We start from the raw sequence: 24,848 nt of genomic DNA, 5'->3' as shown, positions 1-24,848 counted from the left end.
GCCGATGCAGCTAACAAGGCCATTCTGGCAGCACGGCACACCATTTTCGCGATTGATCGCATTGGGGTTGCCGTGTAAGCGATACGTGCGTGATACGCAAGCAGGACAGGCCGGGGGAGTCCACATTCTGAATAATGCCAACCCTGGAATTGGCTAAATCGGAAAACAGGCACTTACCGCTCTCCGGGCAGAGTCATCGGAAGCCGCGGGTCCGGTATTTGCTTGCCCGGGATCCATATCGAGTTGTTTGATAATAGGTAGGTAGAGATAGATAGGTAGATATGCGATGCGGCAACCTCCTTTTGGGTATTCACTTGCAGCCAAGGAATTGAGGCTGCAGCAGTAAGCTCAAGATCAATAAAGTGATAAGTTTTTTTTTTTTGCTCTGGTAATCGGAGAAAGCGATTAGGCTCTCAGATAAGATGACGACGTGTGTATTCCGGTAAGTATCGCGGATGTGAAGGGTGAAGGAGAGTAGAAGCGGGAGCCGCGGGGACCGATTGACGGCAGTTGAGGCGCCGGACTGTGGCTTTGGCGTGTACAGATTAGAGTAGGTAGTAATGTGGCGCGCGCGTCCCGGATCTGGTCAGCATCGAGTGTGGCTGTTTTGTCGCTAATAAGACATTATTGACCTTGTCGTGGGTATGTACAGAGTAACAATTGGAGAAACAGGGACTAACTAGAAATAACTAATGATATGGTAGCATTGATGCTCTATTGAGTTTTAACCAATTGTCACTGAGTTTGTTCATGTAGGACAGAGGTTACAGTGTACTCTGTGTCTGTAAGTTACCTTATGTAGGCCTTTAAACGAGGAATACGAAATCTAGGACAGGACTCTCGGGTTGTCAAAGATTAAGCAGGCGGCTCAATAATTACCCCGGGTAATGAGCCCTTCTGGGACACCTTCCAAAACTAGGTCTTACAGGTCAAGCCCCGTCGATCTTGTGGCTGTATAAGCTGATTGGTCAGTTCGTAATGACCCCGGGGTTTGCGGGTTGCGTCTAGACGTCAACGCCAAGAGCGAGCTTTCATTCTTTAAAGCGATCTCTATCTGCAGTTTATTTTGACTTGCTTCAACAAACTGCAGATCTCGGTCAACTCAATATGGCTGAAGCTAAAGAGAAAGAAACGATACCGACTGGCGGTTCACAATCTGGTTCTGCTGTATCGAATAATCAGGTCATGGCTGTTACTATTGAACACGACGGGGATGAAAAGGGTGATACAAAGGATGAAAAGAAGGATACCAGCTTCAAGTACTACCTGGCAAGTATCACAGTCACAACGATTGTGAGCCTCTACTAACAGCATCTGCAGCGCGTCTTTACTTACAACGATCGCTTAGGATGGATCCTCAACAGCATCGCATTCGTGGCCATGATCGCCGCTGGAACGATATTACCCCTGATGGACCTTGTTTTTGGAAAGTTCATCAACGTTTTTACTGATTTTGCAACTGGAGCGTTGTCGCCTGCTGGGTATCGAAGTGAAGTCAGCAAGTACAGGTATGTTTGCCAGCCACTGATTGCATTCAGATACTGACCATTGTTAGCTTGTACTTTATCTACCTCTTTATCGCAAAGTTTGCTTTGACATATCTTTGGACGGTAAGCCACTTACACGCAATATACTCATATAAAGATGGTGCTAAGGTGTAGATTCTCGTCTCTATTGCTGCTATCAACACCACAAAAGCACTGCGTGTCGACTTTGTACGAAGCACCCTTCGTCAAGAAGTTGCTTTCTTCGACTCTCCATCATCATCAATTCCTGGACAAATCACAACAAATGGAAATCTCATCAACCAAGGAATCTCCGAAAAGTTTGGCATCACCATCGCAGCTCTTTCAACTTTCGTCTCAGCCTTTGTCGTCGCTTTCGCCGTGCAATGGAAATTGACACTCATTGTCCTCGCTATCATACCCGTCAACCTCGTTGTAACAATCATCTGCGTCGCTATCGATACTGGCTATGAATATGCCATGTTTGATGTCTACTCGCGATCGAGTTCCTTGGCGGAGGAGGCTTTCTCGACTATTCGAACTGCTCATGCTTTCTGGGCGTTCCCCAAGCTATCCAATAGATTCACCGACACTCTTGAGGAGGCCAGGAGGATTGGTCATAAGAAGTCTTGGGTGTACATGGTTCTGTTCCCAACTGAGTTCTTTTGTATCTTTGCGGGTTATGGATTGGCTTTTTGGCAGGGTATGAGGATGTACTCTGAGGGTGAGATCACTCAGCCTGGTACAGTTGTTACGTGAGTCTTCCGCCTCTACCCTTACTTTGATGGCTTGACTAACTTGATCATTCTAGTGTCATTTTTGCAGTTCTTGTTGCTGCTACAGCTCTCACTCAAATCGCCCCCCAGACAATCGCCATCTCCAAGGCCACTGCAGCTGCACAAGAGATGTTTGAGATGATCGATCGCAAGTCTCAAATCGATGCTTTATCGCAGGAAGGAGACACAATCCCTGATTTCAAGGGCGATATCCAGTTCCGTGGCGTTCGCTTTGCGTACCCATCACGAGCCAACGTCGAAATCCTCCACTCACTCAACCTCGACATCCCGGCCGATCAAACGACTGCTTTAGTTGGTGCTAGTGGATCAGGAAAGAGTACTATCTTTGGACTCTTGGAGCGATGGTATATGCCAAGCGCTGGTTCTATCACTCTCGATGGACGCCCTGTTGAGAGCTTGAACTTGCAATGGCTGCGAACAAACATCAGAATGGTTCAGCAGGTATGTACAAGAATCTACAGTCACTGTAAGTTGAATTGATGCTGACTCATGTTCAGGAACCGACTCTATTCAGCGGCACCATCTATCAAAACGTTGTTGATGGCTTGACCGGTACCTCTATGGTGGACCTTTCAGAAGAAGAAAAGAAACGCATGGTTGTCGACGCCTGTAAATCGGCTTACGCCCACGATTTCATCGAGACATTGCCAAATGTAAGTCTCTCCTTGCCCTACAGGTTCCTTTGACTGACCCCTTTTCAGGGCTACGATACTTGGATCGGCGAGCGAGGCGCCTCTTTATCCGGTGGACAGAAGCAACGTGTAGTCATTGCTCGCAGCATCATTTCTAACCCTAAAGTCCTTATGCTCGACGAAGCTACCAGCGCTCTTGACCCCAACGCCGAAAAAATCGTGCAGCAAGCTCTCAACAACGTCGCCAAGGGTCGAACCATGATCGTCATCGCTCACAGACTCTCTACGATTAGAGATGCTGATAACATCATTGTCATGGCCAAGGGTGAAACTATCGAGCAAGGTTCTCACGATTCTCTGATTGAGCGAGGCGGTACATACTCGCGTCTTGTTCGCTTGCAGGATCTTGGAAAGGGAAGTGCTTCAACAGAAGATGAGGATAGTGAGACGGATAAGGAGGAGCCAGTTTCTGGCCTTGATCCTGTTCTGTCTCGCGCTTCTCAGCATGCTACAGCCGATATCTCGCAGGACGATGGAATCAACCATGGGCTGCTGAAGGGCCTTTGGCTTGTCATTAAGGAGCAGCGGTCGCTGTGGTTCTCCGGGTTCATTCTGGTCATCATATCATTATTGGGAGGTAAGTCTCATCACAAACGACTGTAGAAAAGGGGTAATCTTACAAGAACTAGGCGGTACTTACCCAGCATTGGCCATTCTCTTCTCCAAAACAATGAAGGCTTTTGAGACCATCGACGTCAGCGAGGCCAACTTCTTCTCACTCATGTTCTTCGTTGTTGCTCTTGCAAACTTTGTCATCTATGCTGTCGCTGGCTGGGTTTGCAATGAGATCGGCCAGGTAAGTGTCTTCACTTCATTGAGGCACACAAGACTAACTCTTCTCAGCATATTATGACTGTATATCGTGGCGAACTGTTCGACAACACCCTTCGACAAGACATGGTCTTCTTCGACGATCCCAACCGTGGAACTGGTGCTCTCGTTTCACGACTGGCTGCCGAGCCTACGAGTCTCCAGGAACTTCTATCCATGAACCTATCACTCATCATGATCAACATTGTCACTGTTCTATCTAGTTCCATTCTCGCCATTGCCTACGGCTGGAAGCTCGGTCTTGTTCTGACGCTTTGTGCTCTACCCGTTCTTGTCGGTTCAGGATATGTCCGAATCCGTCTTGAGTACAAGTTCGACGATGATACTGCTGGACGGTTTGCGAAGAGTAGCAGCTTGGCTTCTGAAGCTGTGTTGGGAATCAGGACTGTGTCTTCACTGGCCTTGGAGCGTGCTGTCATTGAGAGATACAGCAGTGCCCTTGAAGGACTTGCTAAGGAGGCAATTGCTGGTTTGGGATGGAAGATGTTGTTCTACTCTTTCAGTCAGTCGGCGTCTTTCCTGGCCATGGCGCTGGGTTTCTGGTAAGTTCAGCTGGAGTCTGAAGTCGAAAGGCAACACTAACAAGTAACAGGTACGGTGGCCGCCTTGTTTCTTTCGGCGAGTATACCACAGATCAGTTCTACGTCATCTTCATCGCCGTCGTCTTCTCTGGAGAAACATCAGCCATGCTCTTCCAATACACCACGAGTATCACCAAAGCACGAACCGCCATCAACTACATCTTCCAACAGCGTCGTCAAAAGGCCCTTCATGATGACGCAGACAATGGACCAGGAGCGTTGGGAAGTGAGAAGTCATCTGAGAAGGGTATTGATGTGTCTTGCGAGGAGATCACATTCGCTTACCCCCGTCGACCAAAGTTACAGGTTCTCAAAGGCGTCGATATCAGCATCGAATCAGGAAAGATGATTGCCCTAGTTGGTGCATCAGGTTGTGGTAAATCGACCATGATAGCGCTTCTTGAGCGTTTCTATGATCCGACTTCGGGTATGTTGCTTGCGGATGGGCAGGATATCAAGACGAAGGACAGACGCCTGCATAGAAGGGACATTGCTCTTGTTCAGCAAGAACCAGTCTTGTATCAGGGCTCTATCAGGGACAACATCTCCCTCGGTATCGAAGAAGGCGTTCCCTCTGACGAGGAGATCATTGAAGCTTGCAAACAGGCCAACGTCTACGAATTCGTTTCCTCTCTCCCTGAGGGTCTTACTACGCCCTGCGGAAACCAAGGTCTCTCACTCTCAGGGGGCCAACGACAACGTATTGCCATCGCCCGAGCTCTTATCCGCAAGCCACGCCTTCTCCTCCTTGATGAAGCTACAAGTGCTCTGGACACGGAAAGCGAGAAGGTCGTCAAAGAAGCCTTGGATAGAGCAGTTGAGGGAAGAACAACAGTTTCTGTGGCTCATCGACTGAGCACAATTCGAGACGCTGATGTTATCTGTGTCTTTGCAGGTGGAAAGATTGTTGAGAGAGGACGACACGAGGAGCTTGTTGCGAAGAGGGGTCTTTACTACGAGATGGTGTTGGGTCAGTCTTTAGATAGGGAGGCATAAGCATTAGACGGAATTGGCGTTCAAGGGAGTTGCCCTTAGGATATCAGGGCCAAATAGTACTTGAATCTTGCGATGTTTCTGGTTTGGGATTCTCTACTCATCTACTCATGGTTGAGTCCAGGATCAGGACGACCAATCTTTCTACTCTTTGTACACATTTATTATCACTACTTTTGTAATACAGAGCGGGCACAAAAGCTGTACGCAAATAGACTTCCAATTTACACACATCAGGTTGAATTTGACATAAGCCTGGCTCTGCCAATGTATCTCTTTTCACTTCATCTCAGAGCTGGCACCACGGCTTCAAGAGCAGATAGATATAGCACTGATAAGAGGAACAGTATTGAAGCACTCAACTGAATGTCAGTTGTTCATGTCACATTATGAAGTGGAAAAGAGAAGATAATGTGATCAAAACGTAGCCTGAACAAAGTCTAGAGCTCGTTCTATTCTGATCTAAAAAACATATCGTCGTATCTACTTTTGTCTAGGGCCCATCATAATAACTCAACATGCACTTTTACTAACCACGTAACACGCTCGCATCGCTTAAGCCAAGACCTTAACATCTCCCTCCTTGAGCTTGCCAGCCTCGACGAGTCGCTTGGTCTCGCCAGTCCAGACAGCCTTGATCTCATCAGCAACCTTGAGACCGTTGAGCTTACCAGCGAGAGCAGCAATCTCATCGGGGTCAATCTTGCCCTGGATGGTCTCGACATCGTTGAGAACGGAGTCGATGTCAGCGGGCGTGGGCTCGCCGGCAGCGAAGTAGTTGGCGTCCTTGACGGATCCCTTGAGGACACGCTTGTTCTTCTTGACAGCGTTCTTGGCAGCCTCCTTCGCCTTCTTGGAGGACTCACGGTCAGCCTTGGCAGCAGCCTCAGCCTCCTGGCGAGCCTTCTCCTCGGCGAGCTTGGCGGCCTCAGCGTCCTCCTTGGCCTTCTTCTCAGCAGCCTCGCGCTCGAAACGCTTCTTGTTCTTGGCGGCGTTGGCCTCCTGTCGGAATCGCTTGATGCGCTCATCACCGGCGGAAGCATCGTCGAGCAGCTTGCGGAGACGGGCATTGTCGTCAGCCTTCTTCTTCTTGCGAGCGTTGGTGTTCTTGCGCTCCTGGTGTCGCTTCTGGTCACGGTTCTCGTTGTCATCGGGGACATCCTCGTCGAGGTACTCGAAGGTTCTCCAGCTGTCGAAGTTGTACCAGAAGTTGTAGAACTCCTCGACCTGCTCCTTGGTGGCATCGGCACTGCCGAATGAGGGGACGGGGTGAGTCTTGGAGAAGCGAGCCTCAGACTTGAAGACCTTGCTCCATGCCTTGTAGTAGTCGGTCTTCTGGAGTTGCTTCTTGGTGGGGGGCTCGACATCGGCCTCCTCATCGACGGAGTCGAACTGGCGACGCTTGATGGGGTCAAGAAGGACGTCGGTGGCCTTCTGGATACACTTGAAGAACTGATCGTCCTCGGTACGGCCCTGAGCGGCCTTCTTATCGGGGTGGTGCTTGAGAACCTTCTTGCGGTGAGCCTTCTTGATCTGGTCCTCAGTAGCCTTCCATCGGTACTTGGAGAGGCCGAGAATCTTGTAATGGTCCTGGGTCTAGATTACGCTTGTTAGTATAGAACATTGACTCGAATCGTTGTAAATACATACCTTCCAGTCCTTAGCCTCACGCTGGAGCATCATAGGATCCTCAGGCTCGCTCTCGTCGCTGACGTCGCCATCCTCGACGTTCTTGGTGCTCTCCTGAGCCTGGATACGGTCATCCTCGGAGAAAGTGCGCTTGTGGCGGGCACGGCGAGCGTGGGCGAGGAAGTGAGGTCCAACGGGCTCGATGGTTCGCTGAGTGGCCTCAGTGAGCTTGCCGATGGGCTTGAAGTCCTTGTCGGCAGCCCAGCCGCTGGGAAGGGCGGGAAGGGGGATGGTCACAGTAGCCACGGAAGCCATTATGTGATGTGTGGATTTGGTGGTGATGGAGAGAGGGAGAAAAAATCACGACGTTTTTTTTTTTGGCTTGTAACAGTTTTTTTCAATGGCGCACTTAATCGTGTTCCCCCACCATGGATGGACTTAAATCATTGGCGGGGTAAAAGTTCCAGCGGACGATCGGACAGTTACAGTGGGAGGATGCTCTAGAATGCTCTACAATAGCGTTTTCATGTGTCCGGATCCGCCAAATATTCCCGGCTCAGTGATCGGCCCTCGCGGGAATCCGCTGAGCCGCGCGACTGTTGAAACCATCCAATCCAGTTGAACTTGAACTGGACTTTTTTTACTTTCAATTTCCAAGCCGTTTCAACTCGACCTCGACAACCCCAGCACGATACCCACGACCTCCTGTTACTCCAGTCCTTCCTATCAGTTCGAAGGCTTTTCATTCGCTAGAATTGTCAGATCACAAAATGGCCACCGCTCCAGCTCCAGTTCTCAATGCTTACCGACACCTAATGCGCGCGGCGCGAATCGCTTTTCAAGGTACGAAACCATTCCGGAAACGAACTTCTAGTGCAGCCGAGTTCATGTTCAAGACTGGTCCAATGGGTTATACTGACTATCAATTCACTGCAGGCGACGCCACTATCCTCTCTGCCGCTCAGCTTCAGATCCGCCACGAGTTCCGGCTAAAAGCCAAGGCCGATGCTGCCGATGCTGCTGCAGCGATTAACCATGCCGAAGAGGTAGCAAAGGTCCTTCGTCAGAATGTTGTTCAGGGTCAAAGAACAGAGGAGGGCAAGGACACCTTCAGTGCGTTCAGACGGGGTGGTAGAGCGCGAAAACGGAAGCTAATACCGCTTACAGAGCTGAGGATACACAAAGACATTGAGCGAGGCGATAACGAGTCTATCAAAACAGCTGGAAAAGGCACAGTTGGAGGTGGCTGCTGCGGTGGTGGTGGTAAAAAATGAGAGGAGACTACCTATTAGTCCCATTGTACAATTTGTAACATTATCTGACTGTCATGATACCCTCCAGGAATGAAATGCACCAAAATGATCATCACTCTAGAATAGCTCTTTGCTACCCATCTATTCCTGTTTCTCACATAATCTGCAACCTCCATGATCAATTGTCCTTTTCGCTAATGAAGACCACCTTATCCATGATGTCCTTTTCCCGACGCCAAACTCCAAAAGGCATGGTATTCTACCTTGTGATGAACATAAAACAAGTCGTTACTTCATTTAGTCTCCGGTAAGAGCGGCGTAAGCAGGTGTGTCGGAAGCTCCTGGGGGTGCTGCCACTGGAGCTGGCAGAGCCTGGCGGTTGGCCGAACTACCACCACCCTCGATTGATCGCTGGCCTTGAGATCCTCCCTGACGCTGTCTAGCATCTCGCAGAATCTGCGTTCTCTCATCCTTGTCCATAGTACCAATAGCCTTTGGTTGTCCCCATCGAACCCGTAGAGGGCATCCTGCAATAACGGCGCGACCTTGGCATGCTTCAGCTGCCCTCTCAGCTGCCTCTCGAGTTTCGTAGTTGACAAATGCGCAGTGCGACATGTGTGAGCATACCAAGCTCTTGATCTTGCCGTGAACCTTGAAGAAATCGCGAAGCTTGTACTCGGGGAGATCGTCCTCGATACCCGTCACGAAGAGCGACATGATGTTCTTGTCGGCTGGAGGAGCCCAGTCGCGTGGGTTAGGAGGGAGCTGAGCAGCACTGGGGAAGACCTGGCGACCCTTACCACCAGTTCTAGCTCCCGCAGCAGCCGCTGCCTTTGTGTCTCGGGTTCGGATTGGGCCAGGTCCTCCAAGACCAGCGCCTACAGCTGCGTTTCCACCCTTGGAGCTCTCTCCCTCCTCGATAGTCCTGCCTTTACGAAAGTAAGGCTTGCTGTTGGCGAGTCTTCGTAGCAGTTCGCGCGCCTTCTCGTCCGTCTTTTCATATTCCTCCTGCCCAACCTTTCCTTCCTCGATGAGCTGCTCATTGTTTTGCGCAAAGTATTCGCGGTTGATATCTGACTGCGGGCCGGGCGCGACCATCTTGAGAGCGGCATCGCGAACGACGATGGGGAGACCGAAGGAAAGATCGAGCATGCAGCATTGGCAGCAGTTCTTGAGTCGCGCGCAAGTCAAGCAAATGTTTGTTCGCTTCTTACGGCCGTTGGCGCGAGTACCGCTCCAGGCGAATACGGTGAAAGGTCTGGTACACTATTCAGATATATGTTAGCATTGTATGTATGCAACGACGCGAAAGACTTACCAATTTGCATTCGGCACCATAATCTTCTTTAAGCATCTTGACATAAGGGTTATCGGGTAGACACGTCTCGCAGACGGAGGGAAAGTCAGTGGTCTCCCATCCTGATCGGTTGAGATCCTGCTTGATCTGAGGCGGCATCGTGAATAGTATAGAGAGTAATGATTTTGCGCAGAGAAAAGCTTCTAGTTGACTGTGATGACTTTTGGAGTTGAGGCGCGGAAATTCGGTCATCCGCCACCTTATGTAATACAAAATATGGCCTCAGACTCCAAACCTAAAACCGGAGTTGGCCGTTAGTTATTGGGCAGAGGGGTCATAGTCTTATCGATAAGCCACGGCAATAACATCTCCTGGTCATCTCGGACAGATGTAAGTGCCCAATCGTGACTGGATCATTCATTTTGGGGGATTTGCACAAGACAGATCGATAATCTGATAGCTTCGTCATAAGATCTATTTTCCGTCATCTCTTACGTTAAAGTTCTGGAGTTGTTTGTTGTTAGTAGATCTGGGGGCTTCTCATGATATGAGGTGGACATGAATGGTTCGATACGAAAACGAAAATTCTCTATTTGGCAATTCAAAAGTTGGAGAAGTCCAAAACATGATGCAGCATTGCAGGTAATATGATGACTAGCTATCATCATGACGGAAGCTGTCCGGCTACAGCCTACAGAACGTAGTATGTAGTGCACTCAATTGTTTAGTTGGTTGTCATGACTTGCATTGTTATCTTTTTGTAAGAGACAATGTTCTCGTAGACGCTTTCGTATTCGTATCATTTCTCGCAAATTGAGCCTCCGGATACCTCTTCCTAGCATCCATCAATTAGCTGCTGCGCTCTCACCGCCATACAATTCCGAATTGTGGCGAAAGGAGATATAATTACAAGGATAATTTGGACAATTAATGCAATAGCAAATCAAAGCTTTTCCAAAGAAATCAACAAACTCTTTCAAGTCCTTGTCTTTCACATGAAGGCCAAAGTCATGGAGAGTTAACTTAGCATCTGTAAATTACTTCGGGTCGTAAACTATCGGGTCGCCTAGACCAAGAACCCGGGCCCCCTAGACCCCCAAGCGATAGACAGGGGAACTAATGCAGTTCAAGTTTAGCGTACTGTTACTTCTCAATTCGCAATTGAGATTGGATGCCCAGAGACGGGATGGCTTGTGCAGTTCAGGGGAGGGCCCTGAAATTTGTTTGTTGCGACAGGTACTCCGTAGTCCCTCTGCGTAACCTTCAGCCATTAAAACCAACCCACTCCCTTTAGATTTCTACTTTTCAATCGATCTTTAATTCGCCTGCTGTCCTTCTCTTCTTTGCATTGACTTCGATTCTCTTCCAACCTTACCTTCAACTTCAACACTTTACACCATATTCAACATGGTTGCCTCATCTACCGCCTCCAACCTCGAGCGCGAGGATCACCAGCGCGATGCCGACTTCAACAAGGCCATGCACGGCACCTCTGCCCAGGCCCGAGGTGGTGTTGCTGCCATGTTCCGAAAGGGCGGTTCTGCTAAGCAGGCTGCTGTCGACGAGTACTTCAAGCACTGGGATAACAAGCGCGCTGAGGACGAGACTCCTGAGGAGCGAGCTGTATGATCCCTTGATATGCCCCGCCACCAACAAATAGGAGGAACTAACATAGCGGTCAGGCCCGTACTGCCGAATACGCCACTCTGACTCGACAGTAAGTGATCTGATTCCTGTCTCTGTTTCTCCGTGGCCTTTTGGTCCATGTCTTGGAATATCTCTTTTTGGACTGTCGACTGACTTTGGGTTCGCAGCTACTACAACCTTGCTACCGATCTCTACGAGTATGGCTGGGGCCAGTCTTTCCACTTCTGTCGATTCTCCCAGGGCGAGCCCTTTTACCAGGCCATTGCCCGCCATGAGCACTACCTTGCTCACCAGATTGGCATCAAGGAGGGCATGAAGGTTCTCGATGTCGGTTGCGGTGTTGGTGGTCCCGCTCGCGAGATCGCCAAGTTCACTGGCGCCCACATCACCGGTCTTAACAACAACGATTACCAGATTGAGCGTGCTACCCACTACGCTTTCAAGGAGGGTCTGTCAGACCAGCTCAAGTTTGTCAAGGGTGACTTTATGGTTCGTACTGCCCAGCATCCTCGGGTCCCGACCCCCAGCTAATACCCCTTTTAGCAAATGTCCTTCCCTGACAACAGCTTCGATGCCGTTTACGCCATTGAGGCTACTTGCCACGCCCCTACTCTCAAGGGCATCTACAGTGAGATCTTCCGAGTTCTCAAGCCCGGTGGTGTCTTCGGTGTGTATGAGTGGCTCATGACCGACGAGTACGACAACGATAACCTCCGCCACCGTGAGATTCGATTGGGTATCGAGCAGGGTGATGGTATCTCCAACATGTGCAAGGTCTCTGAGGGACTTGACGCCATCAAGGACTCTGGTTTCGAGATGCTTCACCACGAGGATCTTGCCATGCGCCCTGATGCTCTCCCCTGGTACTGGCCCCTGGCTGGTGAGCTCCGCTACATCCAGTCCGTTGGTGACATCTTCACCATTGTGCGCATGACCACCTGGGGACGAACCATTGCCCACGGCCTGGCTGGTCTTCTTGAGACATTCAAGCTTGCTCCTGCTGGAACCAAGAAGACTGCTGACAGTCTGGCTCTTGCTGCCGACTGCTTGGTCGCCGGTGGTCGGGACCACCTCTTCACCCCCATGTACCTCATGGTGGCTCGCAAGCCTTCCGCGTAAAGTAACAGGCTTATGACAACAAAATTCCAAAACAAAAACATCTTATGAAGATCAAAAAGGGCATTTAAATCATGCTGGCTGATGATGCATACATATATGAAGTGGCCGGCCTCAAGATATAGAGGATCCAGAAGGCAGAGGAGTTTGGGGACAATACTGGCTTATAATTGTAATATACATACCATACAATTTCAAATTTCTTGTCAATGATAGCCTGACTGGCTTATAATTGTAATATACATACCATACAATTTCAAATTTCTTGTCAATGATAGCCTGATTGGCCATGATACAACATTAATTGAATCATATCAAGATTTGGTACTGAGGTGATCTCTTGGCGGTTTCTTGTTTCTCCGGCACCATCATCTGACTGTATCCAGGCTAAGGGAGGAAGAAAACCTAGGATCTTGGTCCTAGGTGATAGAATGATCTAGGTAATTTGGCATAGATTTAGGGAATTCTTTACTGAATTTATTATGACACCCTATATAAAGGTCCGATGTTTTCTTGCTCCTCTAGGCCAAGCAGATAAAGCACTCAGTTTTTATGTTTTTTGGTGGAGATGGATGGTCCCCCAATGCGCCCCTGGATCCCCCAACAGACTTTCGAAATGGGTCGGAGGGTTCAGTTCTGAGCTGTGATAGGCGCTTCAGCGCTAGAGGCTACCCTGCGAAAACAGTGCTGCAGTGAGTGGCAGGGGTCGCATCAGAGTTGCTGTAGGCGGGGAGCAAGAGAGGGATAAAGCTGCCCCGAGCTAACGGAGGCTCACTCGGGGGTTTTGGAGAGCGGGTACACCATTAGTCACCAGAAATTGGTGAGGGCTCAAGTACCTCGCAGTTCCGGCACGATACGTACCGACTGGCCCAAAAAAAAACTGATAGCTGGCCAGCGAAAGCGTTGTTCGGTGAAATTCCCTCTCTCAACCCGACCTGTTCCATTTCTCAACACCAACTTCAGTTCATCACCATTTTCAATTCCCACGTCAAAGTCGACGACCAGGGAATTAAGAGAAGCCTGTCCACTGCAGCTTCTTGTCTTTCAAGTTCTGTTCTCTCTTCCCTGTCGACCCTCCGACCTCGTCCTCTCCGACTCCACGGTCAATTGACTTGTTCAACAAACCGCCGCACATCATGTCTCGCATTCTCCGACCCGCAGCTCGCCTAGCTGCTTCGACCCGGGCTCTTCGCGCTCCCGCTGCCCCTTCGTTCGCCCAGTCTGCCGCCGCTCGCGCTGCTCTTGCTCGACCTGTTGTCTTCGGTTCCGCCCAGACCCGATCCTACGCCGACGCCCAGAGCTCTGGTGTCAAGGAGGTCACTGTCCGAGATGCGCTCAACGAGGCCCTCGCTGAGGAGCTTGAGCAAAACGAGAAGGTCTTCATTCTCGGTGAGGAGGTTGCTCAGTACAACGGTGCCTATAAGGTGACCAAGGGTCTTCTCGACCGCTTCGGTGAGAAGCGTGTCATTGATACTCCCATTACTGAGTCTGGTTTCTGTGGTCTCGCTGTTGGTGCTGCCCTCAGTGGCCTTCACCCCGTCGTAAGTACCTCAGCTTCCGCATCGTGATTGCTCGAGACTCTAACCACTGTGCTTCACCAATCTAGTGTGAGTTCATGACCTTCAACTTCGCCATGCAGGCCATCGATCAGATCATCAACTCTGCTGCCAAGACCCTCTACATGTCTGGTGGTATCCAGCCTTGCAACATCACCTTCCGTGGCCCCAACGGCTTCGCTGCTGGTGTCGGCGCTCAGCACTCCCAGGACTACTCCGCCTGGTACGGCAGCATCCCCGGTCTCAAGGTCGTCTCTCCCTGGAACTCCGAGGATGCCAAGGGTCTCCTGAAGGCCGCCATCCGCGACCCCAACCCCGTCGTTGTTCTCGAGAACGAGTTGATGTACGGACAGAGCTTCCCCATGTCCGAGGCTGCCCAGAAGGACGACTTCGTCATTCCCTTCGGTAAGGCCAAGATTGAGCGATCCGGCAAGGACCTGACCATTGTCTCCCTCGGCCGCACTGTTGGCCAGTCTCTTGTTGCCGCCGAGAACCTCAAGAAGAAGTACGGTGTTGAGGCTGAGGTTATCAACCTGCGATCCGTCAAGCCTCTCGATGTTGAGACCATCATCCAGTCCGTCAAGAAGACCGGCCGTCTCCTGTCCGTCGAGTCTGGCTACCCTGCCTTCGGTGTCGGATCTGAGATCCTTGCCTTGACAATGGAGTACGGCTTCGACTACCTCGATGCCCCTGCTGCCCGTGTCACCGGTGCTGAGGTCCCTACCCCTTACGCCCAGAAGCTCGAGGAGATGTCCTTCCCCACCGAGCAGCTGATTGAGGACTACGCTGCCAAGGTCCTCCGTCTGTAAAAAAGAGAAATGAGGATTGAGAGAGAGATATAGTTTACCTGCTCGAGCATGTCAGGTCGACGCCCATGCCTACGTATCGTGTGTATGACAGAGCTTGCTTCATGCTACCCATCGTGGCATATGAATTGCGATGCGGATGAGAATCTGGTCCAATTGGCGTATTTGATGGACACTTTTTTGATAGACGTGCGGAAGGGAAGGGAAATGTAATTTTACCGCGTGTTGCCATGTATAGTCAGGGCATAGCATCCGTCTTATTAATGATCTACCAATTCACGTTTGTGCATCCCTCACTGTGACATGTGTTTGTAGTTTGCTATGCCTTTGCTCCGAGGCCATCCACATGAATATTCAGATCGAAGTCCAGACAATTTTTGTAGGTGCAGGGTAGTCAATGTGGAGCTGTAAGCTCTTATGAGCGTCCCGCCATGAATGTCAGAATCACCAACGTCAATGGTGGGGCAGTCTCAACTCGGAGCTTTCATCACTTCAATATACATTTTACCATAACGAATTCAGCCTCACAGTCTTGCCTATAAACTGGCTCACAATTAATAGGCATGGCTGGTATCGATGCTCTCCTTGAAAGAGGGCCTGAAGAGACCGGTCAACGCCAACCTGCAACTCAAGATCCAGAAGAGCTCAAGCGACACCTGGAGGAGCTCCTCCTCTCACCCTCAGCTGAGTTCTCACCAGACTGGCTCAACCGACTTCAGCAGCGATGGGATTATGAGGCCGATTACACTTCGCTTTACAAGGTTGCGCCGCCGCATACTCGAACTCTCACCAGATTTCAGCGTCATGGACTTGAAGGGCGTGTTACAGGCTACAAGAACGTCACTGTCCCCGCAAACAGTGCCACAGCCAAGAACTCGACAAGTCTATCTCGAAAGCCTGCTAATCGCGCTGATTTCGTGAGAGGCGCCGCTGGGTTCTTTCCCTTCGCTCCTGGTGGTCTTGATGGCATCGAGGCAACAGCGGCGTTTGAGGATCAAATTCACACAGGTGCTACAGGAGGTCCTACAGAGACCAGTGGTTCAGGAAACAAGCTTGAACGAGTGATCCAGCTTGGTTCCGAGGGAGGATTACTAGAAAAGGCTCCTGGAATGAGCAGAGGTATCGACTTCACAAAGAAAAAGACAAGTATCAGCCAAGAAGATGCCAACGCTGTCAAGGAGGTGCTCGAAGAAGACCCAGAAGATGCCAAGGTCGAAGAAGGTGGCAATGAAGCTTCAACAGATGCGACTACCCCCGATGCAACTCCCGACGAAACTGCTGAGGATGGTGATGATATCGACGACATCCTGCCTGTTGAGTTCCCCGCCCTGGAACCTCATGGAGTTCTTGCAGCCTCGAGTGCTCGCAAGGCTGGTCGCGAATGGGCGCATATGGTCGACATCAACCATGATATGTCCAACTTCAGAGAGCTCGTACCTGACATGGCTAGAGAGTGGCCCTTCGAACTCGACACTTTCCAGAAGGAAGCAGTGTACCACCTGGAGAACGGCGATTCAGTGTTCGTTGCAGCACATACTTCAGCTGGCAAGACTGTTGTGGCAGAGTACGCCATCGCCCTGGCTGCTAAGCACATGACGAAGGCCATTTACACATCACCAATCAAGGCACTGAGTAACCAGAAGTTCCGTGACTTTCGACAGACCTTTGACGAGGTGGGTATCCTCACTGGTGATGTTCAGATCAATCCCGAGGCTAGTTGTCTCATCATGACAACGGAAATTCTTCGAAGTATGCTCTACAGAGGCGCCGATCTGATCCGAGACGTTGAGTTCGTTATCTTCGACGAAGTCCACTACGTCAACGATTTCGAGCGAGGTGTTGTCTGGGAAGAGGTCATTATCATGCTGCCTGAACATGTGTCTCTCATCCTACTGTCTGCCACAGTTCCAAACACTAAGGAGTTTGCATCGTGGGTTGGACGAACGAAGCAGAAAGACATCTACGTTATTTCGACACCGAAGCGACCTGTTCCCTTGGAACATTATCTCTGGGCTGGAAAGAACATCCACAAGATCGTGGACTCGGAGAAGAAGTTTATCGAAAAGGGCTGGAAGGACGCACACTTTGCTATTCAAGGAAAGGACAAGCCGAAGCCTGCAGAGACTACTGTTGCCACTCGTGGAGGCAATCCCCGGGGCAATCAACGTGGTGGTACTCAGCGAGGTGGTCCCCAGCGTGGTGGACGTGGAGGAGGCCAACAGCAGAGAGGAGGCAATCAACAACGTGGTCGTGGCGGACCACCACGAGCGAGCCATGCCCCTGGTCACATGGGTCGTGGAGGTCGCGCTGGAGGTTTCACATCTGTGGCACAAGACAAGAACCTGTGGGTTCATCTTGTTCAGTACCTCAAGAAGTCGACTCTTCTGCCAGCTTGTATCTTTGTCTTCTCAAAGAAGCGATGTGAGGAGAACGCAGATGCCCTCAGCAACCAAGACTTCTGCACTGCTGCTGAAAAGAGCCATATTCACATGATCATCGAAAAGTCAGTTGCACGGTTAAAGCCTGACGACCGACAGCTTCCACAGATTATCAGGCTGAGGGAGCTCCTCAGTCGAGGTATTGCTGTTCATCATGGTGGACTGTTGCCTATTGTCAAGGAGCTGGTTGAGATCTTGTTTGCCCAGACATTGGTCAAGGTACTGTTCGCTACAGAAACCTTTGCTATGGGTCTTAACCTTCCTACACGAACAGTAGTCTTCTCTGGGTACCGCAAGCATGACGGACATTCGTTCCGAAACTTGTTACCAGGAGAGTATACTCAGATGGCCGGTCGTGCTGGTCGTCGTGGTCTGGATACCGTCGGTTCAGTCATCATCGTGCCACCAGGAGGCTTGGACGATGCTCCTCCTGTTGCAGATCTCCGAAACATGATTCTGGGAGAGCCGTCTAAGTTGCGATCACAGTTCCGACTGACATACAACATGATTCTGAATCTCCTCCGAGTCGAGGCATTGAAGATCGAGGAGATGATCAAGCGCAGTTTCTCTGAGCATGCTACTCAACAGCTACTCCCTGAACACGAGAAGGACGTGAAGCTAGCGCAAGCAGATTTGGCCAAGGTCAAGAGAGATTCTTGCGAGATCTGTGACGTTTCAATGGACGAATGCCATCAAGCGTCCCAGGACTTCAAGAGACTCACATTTGAGCTGTACAAGGGCTTGCTGTCTATCCCTATTGGACGTAGAATGTTCTCTCAGCACCGACTTGTCGTGTTCAACTGGGACGGCATTCGCTCCATCGGTATCCTCCTCGCAGACGGAATTAGTAATAAAGGAACGACGGAGGATCCAACACTACACGTATGCGCCATCAAGTCACTTCGAGATCGACGAGATGCTACCGATCAGCTTCCTTTCATCCCTGCATTCCGCAAATACCTCCACGAACTTCCCAAGAGTAAGAAGCGAGTGCAGACTAAGACTCTTCATGTTCCTCTGAGTGACGTGGAGTGTCTCACAAGATGGGTGACCAAGGGCATTATTCCTGAGATCTTCCAGGGCGGAGATGGCTATCAACAGGCGAAAGACAAACTTCAAGAGCTTTGTGGTTCATGGGATGATAGATGGGAGGAACTCGATCTCTCCCGAGTCAAACAACTACAACTACAGGAGATTGTGGAGAAGAGAGTTGAGTTGGTCAAGACGATATCGAACTCGCCAGCTGAGAAGTGTCCAGACTTCTTGAAGCATGTAAGTCTACCTCGATATCCTTGAAACACTTCAATACTAACGATATGGGCAGTTCGCTATGTGTCACGACGAGTGGCTCATCAAGGATCATATTTTTCAGCTTAAGCAGTCATTGTCTGATCAGAACCTTCAACTTCTACCCGATTACGAACAGCGAGTCCAAGTGCTTAAGGAGCTTGGCTTCATCGATGATGCCACTCGGATCCAGCTCAAGGGCAAGGTCGCCTGCGAGATTCACTCCGGTGATGAACTGGTTCTGACTGAGCTCATTCTTGACAACGTCCTCGCCGACTACGAACCCGCTGAGATCGCAGCTCTTCTTTCGGCGTTTGTATTCCAAGAGAAGACCGATATAGAACCATCCCTGACTGGCAACCTCGAGCGAGGAAAGGAGAAGATTGTTGCCATCTCCGAGAAGGTGAACGATGTGCAGACCCGACTGCAGGTCATTCAGTCAGCCGATGACTCCAATGACTTTGTTTCTCGACCACGGTTTGGTATCATGGAGGTGGTCTACGAGTGGGCTCGAGGTATGAGCTTCAAGAACATCACCGGCTTGACCGATGTCCTTGAGGGAACGATTGTACGAACGATTACACGATTAGATGAGACATGTCGCGAGGTGAAGAATGCGGCGAGAATTGTGGGTGATCCCGAGCTATATCAGAAGATGCAACAGGCACAGGAAATGATTAAAAGGGATATCACGGCAGTGGCAAGTCTCTACATGTAAGCCCAGCATGGTTTGGAGTATCTGGCATTTGTACGGAGCGTGTAATGTACGTCACGAGCGAAAAGGCAGAGCGAGTGTCATGTCTAATGTATGATGTTGATAAACAATAAAGAAAAAATTGCGTTCATTCTCGAAGTCGGAGATGAAGATGAATTTATGTCGCCACCAAAGCCCCAACGCCAAACCCTTAACCAAGAAAACGCACCTCTCCGAAAGTTGATCGTGATGTATCTGTCATGCCGCCCTATCGCATAAAATGATGGACATTCAAATGTCCTAAACCCAGCAAGTTCTCCTGTGAAAGGCAAGACTATGCGCGCAGGGCTCGCAGCCTCTGCTGGAGCTTATCTTCCTCCTCGGCGGTAGGCTCATTGGTCTGCTGAGGCTCGGCGTTCGAAGGTGTCGCCTGGTTGAGTTCCTTGCTGAGCTCAAGGCCGGCGTCATCGGCAAGTTTGCCGAGAAGTTCATGGACAGCGTCCTCGCCGACTTGGGTAGAGGTGGATTGGGTGATGGCGTCCTGGTAGATGCCGTTGGACATGGCGTATTCTTCGTTTTGCTGCTTGAACTGTTCGAGAGTAACGAGGGTCTAGGCTACTGTTAGTGTCGGTCGGTATTGAATAGATAACAAATGTGCTCACCTTTTCGGGGTTGGTGTTCTTCTGGGCCACGTTCATGGTTCGTGATGACTGGGCCATCATCTGTGTCATGCGGTTCATCGAGTTGTTGGCCTGAATCTGCGCAGCAGACAACTCGGCCATATCAGCCATCTGATCCATCTGCTGGGCAAGCGCCTGCTTCGACAGCAGCATCTTGGCCTTCTGGTAAGCCTTCTGCGTCTCGCCCTTTTTTAGAAGGTCCTGGATCTGCTTCTTCAGGATGGGGTCCTGCTTGGCTGCCTTCTGGGCCTCGCGGCGAGCCTGCTTGGCTTGGAAGCGAGCCTGGAACTCGACTTGCATGTCGCGGGCCATCTGACGGTTCGCCATTGTAGGTGGTTGGTTGTGGTTGATGGTAGGAGTCGCGGAGGAAGAGTTTTTTACGGTTGAGTAGTAAAGTTGGAAGAGGTTGCAAATGTCATGTGAGTGTTAAAACTTTAGGTGAAGCAGGCATGGAAGCGCCGAAGGCCTAGAATCGGAACCTTGACTTGGCTTGCGATGGGATGGTTGAATGCGGGGCGCCACGAAAGACAGGCTGGAGAAGTGGGCGAATGACGCAACGAACGGCGACGGATAATTTTGGCGGAACTGATAAGGCTCTGATTGCCGCTTTGCACAGCCACTTCCAGATGGCTTGTTACATTGATCTAGGGTAGTTTCGACTGCAGTGAATCGCCAAATTTATCAACAATGAACTAATAGTCAGTGATGGTATCGACAGTAGTACTTTACTAACGATAATTGAGATACTCAATCGAATGCCTTTGTTGCTGATAGTGGCCTAGGCCCGATATTTATGAAGATAATGGGCAATAGACATCCAGACTCTGGTTGAAATGCTGAAAGGCCTTCGCACATAATCAAGTATACTTCATCAATCATGCCGTTTTAAGTAGTCTTGTCTTATAAAATTATGGATATAATTATTTGCTGCAGAAGGCAAGAACACAAAAGCAATCACGCATCTCTACTATCATATTCCGCCAAACGAGCTGCTACGCTTAAGCAGTTGCGAGCATCTCAAGCTTCTGAGGTGACGCACACAAATACTCAAACGAAGGAAGGGCTTATAGAACCATCTTTAGCAAGAACGAACGACTTTCGACTTGACGATTCAAGATGTGATGGCTATTGAAACGATGCCGAAACATCGGCTCAGGTTTGGTGACTTATACGCGTCGTTGGCCTATAATTGTTTGAAGAAATAAAGTTGCTACAACATGAGAGCATTCTAAAAATATCGAATATGAAACATGGACCGCAAGAGAAACAACAAACAACACTCGACAAACGTCAGTGACCTCAAGAACAGGCATAAACGCTACGAGGCCGCAGGACTCAGGATACCGTTCAAGAGCAGCGGCCGTCATGACGTCCCGTGGGCGGCCGCATATTACTAGGCCTTCGGTATGTGGAAGTTCTGTTGGAAAAATCGAGACATGATACTCCGTAACGAAGGTCGTTATAAAACAGGCCCAGGGATATCCTGTCAATCGGCAGTTCGGCTTGGATGATAAGCATTAATATCCCACATGCCGATTTGCGTATCGCCGCGTACTACACATTTCGTTGCGCAAGACGAGCAATCATCTATCCTGACGAGTCCAAGCTTGGACTTGCTGCGATCATCAGAGTCTGTTTCCCACTCAATGTCTGGTCCTAGCAATGCTTGGTTAAGGGGCGGCGGGTGGTGCCGTAACGGTCGCACGCGAAGAGGCCGGGCGAAAACAGAGGTTGGAAAGTGATCAATGCTGAAGTTTTAGCTAATGAGACTTGACTCAGTCACGGATATGAGATTGGAGATGAGCAGTTCATATCATGGTGAGAGGAAGTGGGTTCACTGTGCTTCCATCGACTTCTTCTGATACTAACAAAAGTACGGGGCCGGCCAACCTGACACAATGGGGAACGCGTTGAATAGGTATGAGATGAGATTCTTTGATAGGACATGGCGTAAGTCAGAGATGAAGATAATATTCGATACGGCCCCGGCAATAGAGCACAGGTTTGAGATTAATTAATTGGTTCAATTAAGCTCAGATGAGCCCGATATTGCAAACCAGGGGTTTACGCTACGTTTTGGAACGAAGTCTCCACCAGCTCCTCTTGCATCGAGACCTTCACTTCACTGGCGCGCGAATCTACTGTATGGTCTGACTATGGTATGGGACTATACATCTCCGGCGGAAGAACTATCGTGGGAGCTAGGGGCAAGAGGCGAGCTGGACAGGCTAAAAGGGATAGACCATCGGTATCCTTGGGTTCGAGGGATTAGGAAAGGGGGTTCTTTGACGATCAGGGTCGAACGATGGCAGGGAAGGGAACGGGAAGATCACTTACAGTGAAACAAGGTACTCCTGAGACATGCCAGAAACGAGGGCAGAGGCAGAAGAGGCAGAAGAGGCAGAAGAGGTTGAACGTTCGTTTCTCCCTGCGACTTTAACCGTTGGCATGTCTCTCCCTTCCGTGTCTCGAAGAGGAAATCCCTTGAGCTGACGGGATGGGATGGGCGGTTGGTAGATTGGCCTAGATCCCTCCCCTTCCCTTCCCGCTCGAGACGAACGAGATCTTTGTCTCTGTCTTGTCTTGTTCAGTTCAAGTTTCGCCAAGCAAAGGGGGCCCCATTTCGTAGCGAGGTCCCAGCTGCATGGCATTGGCATTGGCAGGTCTCAGAGAACTAAAGTAGCGTTCCATTCCAGGTCGCGGGGAGGCGATCCGTAGCACTACAAGGGGGAGCTCGACCGAAGAACCGGTGAATTTGAATTTGAATTTGGAGAATGGAATCGTCGACCATCTTCACGAATGAGAAAATCTGCATGTTCCGTCTCAACTCGGTATTGAGGCTTGAAGAGCCAAAGCTGAACTTTACTTGAGACTTTGATTCACCGACTTGAACAATTCCATCAATCAAGGGAGCTCAACAAAACCCAAAGTGCAGATGTCAGGCGCTTCACCGCATCTCAAGGTATCTATCTATCTCGGCAGTGGAGAATCTGGTGAGGGGATTCGCGAATATCGCCAATCTTAATGCATATCAGTTATCGCCTGCCAGACCGACTTATCAAGGTTCTCTGTTACATTCAATCGCTTGACAGTTTGTCCCTGCGTAAGCTGAACTCAAAAATGCAAAGCTTGACGAAAAGTAAAATATGTAGTTCTGAAACCTGGTAGCCTCAACCCTAAGCTCTGAGCTGAAGGCCCGATGATCTCAACAATCAAGGAATAACAGAGCCAAGATGAGCGACTGTCGATGATGGCGATATGGGGGCATTTGGTGGATAAAATGGAGTGCCTTGAGTTGAGATTCCAGAGCCAGCGAAACAAATGGAGGAGGTGGTATTTCGGTGGATGGCGGATGAGTCCCCGGTAGGGCCGGCGGTACAATGGCAGCAGCTTAGCCTTAGCTTACCTTCAGGCAGTTTCTTTTCTTGGAACACGGACGGGCACACACGAGAAAGCAAAACTCCACTTGATGAGGCGTCAGTCAGCGTCAGCCCAGCTTCTAAGTTGGGACATCACCGCTGATACCTAGGTATAGAAGAGACGACGTCGTCTTACGAAGGTTGCATACAAATGCTTCGTTACGAGTCTCGTCTGTCACGTAGCAGCAGTAGCACCGATAATGTTTCCTGAGGCGCTGTGCTATTGTTTCCATTGTTTACGAGGCTTTCATTACAGGAGGGGTCACGATAATTACTGAGCTCTTCAATTGGCCTGTCCAGCATTTGCTTTGAGTTTGATGGTTGATGCCATTTGCCTTTGGGGTTATGCTGAGCTTCCTTCGGTCACATTCCTTCGGACCCCAAAGAGCTGATGGCTTTTCAACACCGCTTTCTTTTTCTTGTTCTCCCTTGTAGGTATCATCGACGATAACGAGAGAAATGATGATGCCCTGCATGAACAGACTTGAATCTGTGGATTTTCTCCCTGCGTGGCTTGGGTGGATTGGTGGGTTTGGTGAAGAGCTGACTACAGCTGACTGTGTACGAAAACTAAGGTCAAAGCATAGGACTTCTCCATATCGTGAGCGCTAGACAGAGGAATTACAGTAGCACGCCTGAGGGGGCAAGAAAACACCGAACCTGATGCAGGTGTCAAAATAAACTTAGCAAAGAGTACCCTAAACTTAGGCTAGATTTACCTAATATTTTCATCACTTAGGGTCAAAGTCCTGAGTTTTCTTTCCTCCCCTAGGCAGGCACCTAGAATTGTGTGGTTGTCGGATCCATTCCTTCGACCTCCTTCGCCCATTTTCCTCTGGAGTATCCATTCTTTGGGATCTCGTCATTGTGCAGCATAAGACGTCTTGGGCAAAACAAACATGCTGTAGTGCCATACTAAACTTTGGAAAGTGTGAATAGCTACCTATGGAATAGAGTTGAGAAAGCCTCTTGTTGAGTTGATGGTGTAGATCCATATCAGTTGTTATTCTCAAGAAGAGGGGATCACGACATTTCAATAGCCTTTTTCTCCATGGGAATGCACGGGCTGCACCACCCGCAGGGAGAAATGGCCGAAGCGTATTTATGAGAATCGGCAGTTTTTGTGCTTATCTCTCGTTCTCTAAAATTAAAAGCCACCAACACGGGGTTTGTTGTTATTTGTTACACGAGCCTCACCAGCTTTTTGAGTTGGCTATTGATCATTATTCTCGTGTATTCTCACCCTCCACGAGTATGACCGACCGAGTACAGACAGTCTCGTCTCTCGGCAAATGGATCATGGCACCATCCTCAAAATGAGGCACAAGGAACTACAAGGTCCGTCACCTACTGAACAAAGGAAGAACGGCGTTTCTGGCACCGTAGGCCCTTCGAATGCTGCTGTAACTAATGCTAATGGGCGGACTGAACCAAAAGGTCTCACGGCCTCCGATTGATCAACCCCCTTTTTTTGGAAACTCGAACGGTCGGTCGATGGGGCTCCGTACAGGCCCGGACAGCGCTGTGTCAGATCGTATTCCGCCAATGAGACCTGTGGCATGCGCTGTGGGGGAGATTCCTAAGCCCCCCTGCAGTCAAGGTTGGTTGAGGTGCGTGTCGCTCGGTG

The 24,848-nt window shown here is 50.0% G+C and overlaps 7 protein-coding genes across 7 annotated transcripts; 4 read left to right on the top strand and 3 right to left on the bottom strand.

Moving 5' to 3' along the window:
• Nucleotides 1-1,107: 1,107 nt before the first annotated feature.
• On the top strand, nucleotides 1,108-5,402 carry FTJAE_6013 (multidrug resistance; the record flags this gene model as incomplete). Its single annotated transcript, XM_037352583.1, has 10 exons — nucleotides 1,108-1,273; nucleotides 1,349-1,508; nucleotides 1,556-1,610; nucleotides 1,662-2,260; nucleotides 2,317-2,743; nucleotides 2,800-2,955; nucleotides 3,004-3,571; nucleotides 3,624-3,790; nucleotides 3,838-4,367; nucleotides 4,418-5,402. 10 exons carry the CDS (start codon nucleotides 1,108-1,110, stop codon nucleotides 5,400-5,402), a joined length of 3,813 nt encoding a protein of 1,270 aa, XP_037206907.1.
• Nucleotides 5,403-5,954: 552 nt separating this feature from the next.
• On the bottom strand, nucleotides 5,955-7,343 carry FTJAE_6012 (ribosome associated chaperone Zuotin; the record flags this gene model as incomplete). Its single annotated transcript, XM_037352582.1, has 2 exons — nucleotides 5,955-6,995; nucleotides 7,050-7,343. 2 exons carry the CDS (start codon nucleotides 7,341-7,343, stop codon nucleotides 5,955-5,957), a joined length of 1,335 nt encoding a protein of 444 aa, XP_037206906.1.
• Nucleotides 7,344-7,798: 455 nt separating this feature from the next.
• On the top strand, nucleotides 7,799-8,302 carry FTJAE_6011 (mitochondrial zinc maintenance 1 mitochondrial; the record flags this gene model as incomplete). The annotated part of the gene is made up of 2 exons (XM_037352581.1): nucleotides 7,799-8,141; nucleotides 8,196-8,302. 2 exons carry the CDS (start codon nucleotides 7,799-7,801, stop codon nucleotides 8,300-8,302), a joined length of 450 nt encoding a protein of 149 aa, XP_037206905.1.
• Nucleotides 8,303-8,578: 276 nt separating this feature from the next.
• Nucleotides 8,579-9,737, bottom strand: FTJAE_6010 (pre-mrna splicing factor slt11; the record flags this gene model as incomplete). The annotated part of the gene is made up of 2 exons (XM_037352580.1): nucleotides 8,579-9,547; nucleotides 9,600-9,737. 2 exons carry the CDS (start codon nucleotides 9,735-9,737, stop codon nucleotides 8,579-8,581), a joined length of 1,107 nt encoding a protein of 368 aa, XP_037206904.1.
• Nucleotides 9,738-10,985: 1,248 nt separating this feature from the next.
• FTJAE_6009 (sterol 24-C-methyltransferase) lies at nucleotides 10,986-12,344 on the top strand (the record flags this gene model as incomplete). The annotated part of the gene is made up of 4 exons (XM_037352578.1): nucleotides 10,986-11,201; nucleotides 11,261-11,295; nucleotides 11,393-11,714; nucleotides 11,769-12,344. The coding sequence occupies 4 exons, from the start codon at nucleotides 10,986-10,988 to the stop codon at nucleotides 12,342-12,344; spliced, it is 1,149 nt and encodes a 382-aa protein (XP_037206903.1).
• A 1,133-nt stretch (nucleotides 12,345-13,477) lies between these two features.
• Nucleotides 13,478-19,146, top strand: FTJAE_6008 (SKI2-antiviral and helicase; the record flags this gene model as incomplete). The annotated part of the gene is made up of 4 exons (XM_037352577.1): nucleotides 13,478-13,882; nucleotides 13,948-14,698; nucleotides 15,265-18,413; nucleotides 18,466-19,146. The coding sequence occupies 4 exons, from the start codon at nucleotides 13,478-13,480 to the stop codon at nucleotides 19,144-19,146; spliced, it is 4,986 nt and encodes a 1,661-aa protein (XP_037206902.1).
• Nucleotides 19,147-19,456: 310 nt separating this feature from the next.
• Nucleotides 19,457-20,129, bottom strand: FTJAE_6007 (vacuolar sorting-associated 46; the record flags this gene model as incomplete). Its single annotated transcript, XM_037352576.1, has 2 exons — nucleotides 19,457-19,732; nucleotides 19,785-20,129. 2 exons carry the CDS (start codon nucleotides 20,127-20,129, stop codon nucleotides 19,457-19,459), a joined length of 621 nt encoding a protein of 206 aa, XP_037206901.1.
• Nucleotides 20,130-24,848: the final 4,719 nt, after the last annotated feature.

This window comes from Fusarium tjaetaba, assembly GCF_013396195.1.
Source record: "Fusarium tjaetaba strain NRRL 66243 chromosome Unknown NRRL66243_c0000114, whole genome shotgun sequence".
Taxonomy (NCBI): Eukaryota; Fungi; Ascomycota; class Sordariomycetes; order Hypocreales; family Nectriaceae; genus Fusarium; species Fusarium tjaetaba.
The sequence above is the reverse complement of the archived record's forward strand: the minus strand, read 5'-3'. Positions and strand labels throughout refer to the sequence as shown.